General features: G+C 43.2%; 2 protein-coding genes across 7 annotated transcripts in view; one reads left to right on the top strand and one right to left on the bottom strand.

Annotated features, from left to right (window-relative positions):
• The window catches only part of GLYR1 (glyoxylate reductase 1 homolog), a 26,402-nt gene extending 25,957 nt beyond the window's left edge, over nt 1-445 (bottom strand). For all 6 annotated transcript variants that reach the window (XM_072417392.1, XM_072417396.1, XM_072417391.1 and 3 more), the window contains exon 1: nt 158-445. In XM_072417392.1, the coding sequence (XP_072273493.1) occupies nt 158-195 (38 nt within the window). In that variant the 5' untranslated portion in view covers nt 196-445. The remainder of the gene's footprint in view (nt 1-157) is intronic.
• A 76-nt stretch (nt 446-521) lies between these two features.
• Nucleotides 522-7,307, top strand: part of UBN1 (ubinuclein 1) — a 24,550-nt gene continuing 17,764 nt past the window's right edge. Inside the window, exons 1-4 of the mRNA XM_072416981.1 lie at nt 522-664; nt 1,588-1,975; nt 3,794-3,877; nt 5,292-5,381. Of these exons, the coding sequence (XP_072273082.1) occupies nt 1,739-1,975; nt 3,794-3,877; nt 5,292-5,381 (411 nt within the window). The 5' untranslated portion in view covers nt 522-664; nt 1,588-1,738. The remainder of the gene's footprint in view (nt 665-1,587; nt 1,976-3,793; nt 3,878-5,291; nt 5,382-7,307) is intronic.

Below are 7,307 nucleotides of genomic sequence, written 5' to 3' on the forward strand. Positions count from 1 at the left end.
CCCCCCCCCCCCCCGACACATCCCTATCATTAGATCCCTGCCATGCCCGGTTTCTTCCCCCATACCAGCCCATGATTCTCCCCTTATAATGGCTCCCCTGTACTCCCAGTTCTCGGCACAGTGCCTGCCAGGGTACGCCTCTCCTCTCATTACTCACCACACTAAATCTCCTTGTCGTAGACTCACTGCCGCCATCTTACCGACACAGGCAGAGCGGGGAGGAGGCGGGGGATAGGAAGAGACAGACTGCCTGCGCAAAGGATGCCGGGAACAGGAAACACCCCCCACCCGCCTTCCGTGCGCGCACCCACACCACGGGTCACCACGTGCACAGCTACAGCCAATCACCCTGGTTTTCCACGGTACGGCTTTCTGCCAATGGATAATACCAACAAGGAGGGCGAGAGCCGGCCCCGCCCAGCTGTCTCGAGCTAATCGCGAGCGTAAGGCCTGCCGAGGAGCGGATTGGTCCGTTAGGTCATGTGAGCGCGTCAGCGCTTGTTGTTGTTGTCGTCGCCGTCCTCGTTCTGAGAGGAAGGTGGTGTCACGTGACTCAGGAGGGAGCTCCGAGGCTTCTCTGGACCACGTGACCGCTCGGCTTGCTGACGTTTTTTTCTCGGCGCCTTTTTTCTTCTTGCGGTCGGGGTATGCAGAACGAGCTGTGGTGAGTGACCCGGTGGGGAGGGAGCGGCGCACTCTACGGAGGAATTTGCGGATTATCGGGGCTTTCTCGTTTTCTAAAACTGATTTTCTCCCTGTTTTGTCTACAAGGTACCAACAAGGGGCTGTAAATGAAGGCTAAAGGGCCGTGTGAGGAAGCGAGGGGCGGGATAATGTCACCCATAGCAACACATTGTAACTGTCCATCATTTGTAATCCTAAACCTGATTGGCTGATTCTGTTATTATTACCCAGCTAGCACCATTCACCTTGCTGTGCCTGAAATAAAAACTCTCTGTGCTGCAACTTTAATCTGCAGGGTTGTTTTTTTTTTTTTTTTTTAACGTTAATAATTTTTTTAATACTCTTTCTCTTGTTTACCTATCCTGTGTTTACAGTCTGGCAAAAATGAAAATATTGCAGTGGCTGCCTATTTGTTGCAGGTTCTAAGGCCGCCCTTTTTTTCACTTATCATGCAATCCCTGACCTCCATTATTTATATCTTAGTGCAAAAGATAACTTGCATAGCATTTGAAAACATTCACCGGCACATTATTCACCTTTTCTGTGCAAAGTCTGATCCATGCACTCGCATCCTGTGAGCCCAGGGCATTGTGGTTCCATCACCTCATTAGGCCCTGTAATGCCGGCACATATTGTGATTGTTATCCTGCATGCAACTGTATTGGGGGAGACTGGTCACATTTATTAATAATAAACAGGATTTATGTAGCGCCAACCTATTACACAGCGCTGTACATTTATTAGGGGTTGCAAATGACTTAAACGCAGAAAAGTATATTTGGGGGGGGTTCCGATCAACATAGGAAGTTGAGAATAATTTGACCTCTGTGATATTTATCATTTCTTCCTTGCTGCATTATTAAAATCAAAACAACTTTATTTACCATGGTATTTTTTTTCCAGTGTTTATCAGCAGAAATGCCCCATAAATGGACAACATTCCTATTGAAGCCACAGGATAGGAGGACCCCCCCGGTATAAGAAGCCGCTCGGCCGTAGTCCTTATCTCCCAGCTGGAGTCGTCTGTGGAGTGTTGATCGTCGTTTATTTAATCATGGCCGAGCCACGGAGGGTACAGCTGTCCAGTGTTCAGTCCTCCTCCCCTTTCCACCCCTCTGCCCCTAAGAAGCCACGTCAGGAGAACCAGGAACCAGAGGCACCCGCCGCCACCACGTTCCGGATCTCTCTGTCGCTGTTCAAGCCTGATCGGAGGAAGTGCCCGGAGTTCTTTTACCCAGAATTAGTGAAGAATCTGCAGGGAAACAGCAAGAAGAATCCATCGGGAGAGGATGTAAGTGGGGGGCTGCGGTGCTTTTACATCTATTGGGGTATAGCAGTGACGGTCAATAACAAATGAAGAATAACATTGATGGAGTAAATGGCACCAGTTCTGCAGAAGAGCAACGGATCAATAAATTCCCTAAGCTAGATCGTTTCCAGACTCCGTGCTAGGTTTACCTTATGTTATCCTTACATTGTATAAGTGATCAGACAACCAATCAAGCTGGGTTGTCACTAAAAAGCACTGGATGGTGCGGCGGGGGAGAACACTCTGGGCTTTCTGTACAATAAAAACAGAGAGCTGTCAGTGAGAGGAGGCACCCTTTAAGCTCAGCTTGCTAGAATCAGAAGATTTATACTTTGTATCTTTTTATAACCTTATATCCTTTCCATATCTGATCCAAGCAGAACTGACAGGTGGTCTCTCTCCCACTGAAGTCTCACTTTTGCCTTTATATAAGTCCTAGCACCATCTATCATCTGGCTTTGGGGTCATGGAGCTGCAGTTCTAAAAATCAGCTGCCTGGTGTACAAAGTGTAGATTTGGTGTATGTATTATTACAATGTAGTGTTCAACCCAGAGATGTTTTAAGCTGGATGGGAAGAGGCTGCAGCCCCTTTATTCTGACCCAACTCTTCAGTAACCAACCAAAAACAGCCGGGTGGTTACTGAAAAGTTGCAGGTGGTGCGTCCTGCTAAAAGGGGCCGAGGAGAACACCGCACTACATTATTACGCTGCTACCAGTGATTGTACTCTTTACATTACATGAGGCACAGGGAAGTTAGGTAACTATACAGGGCAATGGGATAGTTGAGGCATCATACAAAAACAATGGAAAAATTAGACCTATTATGGGGAGGGGGCATTAGAAAGCTGGAATAAAATATAGGGGTAATGAGTGGATTAATAACTTCTTTTTATTAAGGGATTACTGGATACTTATAGGAAAAACAACTGGGGACTTTAAACTTGCCTTCGCACTTTTTGAATGACTGCAGCCTCCATTATAGATATTACCAAATGCTTTGATTCAGAGGTGCCAGACTTTTATGTTTAAAATTTTTTTGCTGAGGTTTAAATAAAATCTGATTGTGTCACAAATACACCAATCAGCCTAAATAATAAACCCCCCTGACAGGAAAAGTGACCTCGTTACAATGGCCCCTGACAAGTTCTGAGATATACAGGGCAGCAAGTGAAATCAGCTCCTGAAGGTGATGTTGGAAGCTGGAAATTTAGACAAATGTGCGGAGCTAGACAAGGACCACATTGTGATAACTGAGATATGGGTCGGAGCATCTCCAAAACAGAAGTTCTTAGTATGCAGTGGGTAGTACCTAGCAAAAATAGTCCATGAGTGGGCAACAAGTGACTAGGTCATGGGCAATCAACTCTCAGTGATACATTTGGTTGGGGTTTGTTAGCAGGTCTGTCTGATCCAGAGTCTCATAGATCTTTTGTGGTGTAAGGTGCTTGTTGGATGTTGGAGAAAGACGCCAACCCAGAGCTTGCTGTGCATGGGGCTGCATAGCTGCAGACAAAAAGCAATACCCATGCTGATAATGGCAGGACACACTATGAGAAGAAGGCACTGTGCAGGATCTGCTTGTAACATCCTAATTCTGATACCACAGGACACCTTCAGAGGTCTTGTAGCGTCCATGCTATGACCGGTCAGAGCTGCTGGGGCAGCACAGAGGGGAACCTACTCAATAATATACCATTTAAGCTGACCAATGAATATGTGTGTAACATGTGTTTATGCAAAAGTAAAGTTTTTAACAGGACTGCTTTTAACATTCTTCATTATGTCTTGTCTTCTTCAGAAAAAACATTTCAGCCCGTTCGATGACGAGGAAGCGGAGAGAAGGGAGGTGGAGAGCCTGGCCAAAAAATTTGAAGAGAAATACGTAAGTGCCAATAATATTACACACATCTTGTCATAAAACAATGTGAGAGAATTAGCAAGATTAGAGGTGGGCTGTGCAGATTGATGGGGGATTATACAGCGTGGATATATTTATCCTTTTTTGCTGCTCGGTGTAAGAAAGCGAGCTGACAGGCAGGAGGATTTTTGACAACAGACTTGTACAGTCTCTTCTATCTTGAAGAAGCCAGCCTGTTGGCAAATAGACTTCAAGTTAAAGCAGAACTAGACTCAAAATTTACCTTTACATGAAAGGGTAAACATCCCTTTTATATGAAGTATAGACAATGGGCCTGATTCATTAAAGCTCTCTAGGACTGGAGAAGTTAGACTATCATGGAAGTAGCTGGGCGATCCAGCAAACCTGGAATTGATATCCTGAAAAAAATATTACCTTGCAAATGTACAGATCCATTCCAGCTTTGCTAGATCTATTAGGTTTTAGCCATGATAGTCTATTTTCTCAAGTCTGGGTGTGATTTATTAAAGCTCTCCAAACAGGTCATGTGACAAGTTATCCTCCCTTTATGTTGTCAAGTGAGGCTTCCCATCATACTAACAACCTATTTATAATGTGTGGGGTTTTATCACAAGCTGCAGATGTACCCCAAGGCTTGTTTTCCTTGTAGACATACATGTAAGCACATCATCCACCATCTTCTACGTGGACTTCTTATGTGGTCATTAGTTAAATTAGTGACTGAATATTCAACTACAAACAATAAACTTTTTATAAAGGGGTCCAAAAGGAAATTTATGATTTTATCATACTGCCAAACTTGATGTATATTGCCAGGGCTCTTATAGAGAGGATTGGAATTTCTCCCCTTAATCTGAGCTGTGTTTGGTGAATATATAAATATTTTCCCGTTGTGGCCTTCTTAACACTGCCAGGGTCTGCACTGCCTGTGCAAATGACCTTGAAACAAGCCGCTCAGCTGACCTTGGATTATCCATTTACCACCCACTGAGCGAGCAAGGATAGAATCTCTGCAGTGATTTAAAGCTGCACTCTTCTGAGCAGATATAAAAGGCACAAATAATGAAGGCTGTGTAGGTAGCTAAGTCTGACCAGATATTGGCCCCTTGCAGTCCCTGTACAACACAATGCAGGTGAACTGAGGAAGCAACACAAGGAGCCAATCCGTTAATGGTCTAATAGGCATAGTTGGATAAGACAAAAATGAGCTGATCACAGTTCTACTGCTTCTATGACAGTCTAGTTACTGTCTTGGCTTAGGGGAAGTAGGATACACAACGCTGGTTATTAGACTGAGGACATCCTTATTTGATGTACAGTGCTGCATAATATGTTGGCTCTATATAAATCCTGTTTATTAATAATAAGTTGGCATGAGGAAATGTAATTGTATTGATTCTATTCTCCTTCTTTCTAGAACAAGAAAAGGAAGGACCGCATGCAGGATCTGATCGACATGGGCTACGGTTACGATGATTCCGACTCGTTCATTGACAACTCTGAAGCTGTAAGTAGTCTAAAGTGCTCTGTACATTTGGGGTCTGTACATCTAGACATGGAATTCCCCTTCATGTGTCCCTGTGCAATACAACACACAATCACAGCACATTAAAGGCTAGTGAAAAATCAATACTATTATAATCTATAAAGTTCCTAGAACTCCAGAAATATCCATAGGCCTGTACTATACATACACATAGGACTTGGTTTATTAAAGTTCTCTGCCACTGAAGAAGATAGACTAATGGGAGAATCTAGGGGGTCCAGCAAACTTGGAATGCATTTCTTAAAAATCATTTGCTCTTAGTTGGCAATTTATTATTAATAAACATGATTTATATAATATCAACATATTACGCAGTGCTGTGCATTAAATAGGGGTTTTAAATGACAGAGAAATATAGACAGTGACACAGGAGGACGAGAGGACCCTGCCCAGAAGAGCTGGCAAATGTTTTCATTTCTTGACCAGATCCATTCCAGGTTTATTGTATCGCCCAAGTTCTCCTATGATAGTCTATCCTCTCCATTCATAGAGAGTGTTAATAAATCAGCCCCAACCTCTACATTACTCACACATAGTTATGCACTATAGTCACAAACATGCTCTGAGGTGGCTACACAAATTTTTGTTCTTATAATCACCTAAATATACAGTTAGGTCCCTAAATATTTAGACAGAGAGAACTTTTTTCTAATTTTGTTCTGTACGTTACCACAAATAATTTTAGATGAAACAACTCAGATTCAGTTGAACTGCAGAATTTCAGCTTTAATTCAGTAGGTTTAACAAAAAGATTGCATAAAACGGTGAGGAACTAAAGCCTTTTTTTAACACAATCACTTAATTTCAGGGGCTCAGAAGTAATTGGACAAATTAAAAAGATGAAAATAAAATGTTCATTTCTAATACTTGGTTTAAAACCCTTTGCTGGCAATGACAGCCTGTAGTGTTGAACTCATGGACATCACCAGATGCTGGGTTTCCTCGTTTTTAATGCTCTGCCAGGCCTTTACTGCAGCGGCTTTCAGTTTGTTTTTGGGCCTTTTTGTCCAAAGTTTAGTCTTAACAAGTGAAATGCATGCTCAATTGGGTTCAGATCAGGTGACTAACTTGGCCATTCAAGAATATTCCACTTCCTGGCTTTATTAAACTCCTGGGTTGCTTTGGCTGTATGTTTTGGGTCATTGTCTATCTGTATCATGAAACACCTCCCAATCAATGTGACTGCATTTAGCTGGATTTGAGCAGACAGTATGTCTCTGAACACCTCAGAATTCATTCGGCTGCTTCTGTCCTGTGTCACATCATGGATAAACACTAGTGTCCCAGTGCCATGGCAGCCTTGCACGCCCAAGCCATCACACTGCCTCCGCCATGTTTTACAGATCATGTGGTATGCTTTGGATCATGAGCTGTTCCACGCCTCCTCCATTCTTTTTTCTTGCCATCATTCTGGTAAAGGTTAATCTTGGTTTCATCTGTCCAAAGAATGTTTTTCCAGAACTGTGCTGGCTTTTTTTAGATGTTTTTTTAGCAAAGTCCAATCTAGCCTTTCTATTCTTGAGGCTTATGAGTGTCTTGCACCTTGCAGTGCACCCTCTGTATTTACTTCCATGCAGTCTTCTCCTTATGGTAGACTTGGATATTGATACGCTTACTTCCTGGAGAGTGGTGATCACTTGGTTGGCTGTTGTGAAGGGGTTTCTCTTCACCATGGAAATATTCTGCCATCATCAACCACTGTTGTCTTCCGTGGACGTCCAGGCCTTTTGGCCTTGCTGAGTTCACCAGTGCTTTGTTTCTTTCTCATGATGTACCAAACTGTAGATTTTGCCAATCCAAATATTGTAGGGATTTCTCGGATGTGTTTTTTCTGTTTTTGCAGCTTTGGGATGGCTTGTTTCACCTGCATGTTGTCTGTTCACAGCA

The sequence above is a fragment of the Pyxicephalus adspersus genome, chromosome 7 (genome assembly GCF_032062135.1).
Source record: "Pyxicephalus adspersus chromosome 7, UCB_Pads_2.0, whole genome shotgun sequence".
NCBI classification, from domain to species: domain Eukaryota; kingdom Metazoa; phylum Chordata; class Amphibia; order Anura; family Pyxicephalidae; genus Pyxicephalus; species Pyxicephalus adspersus.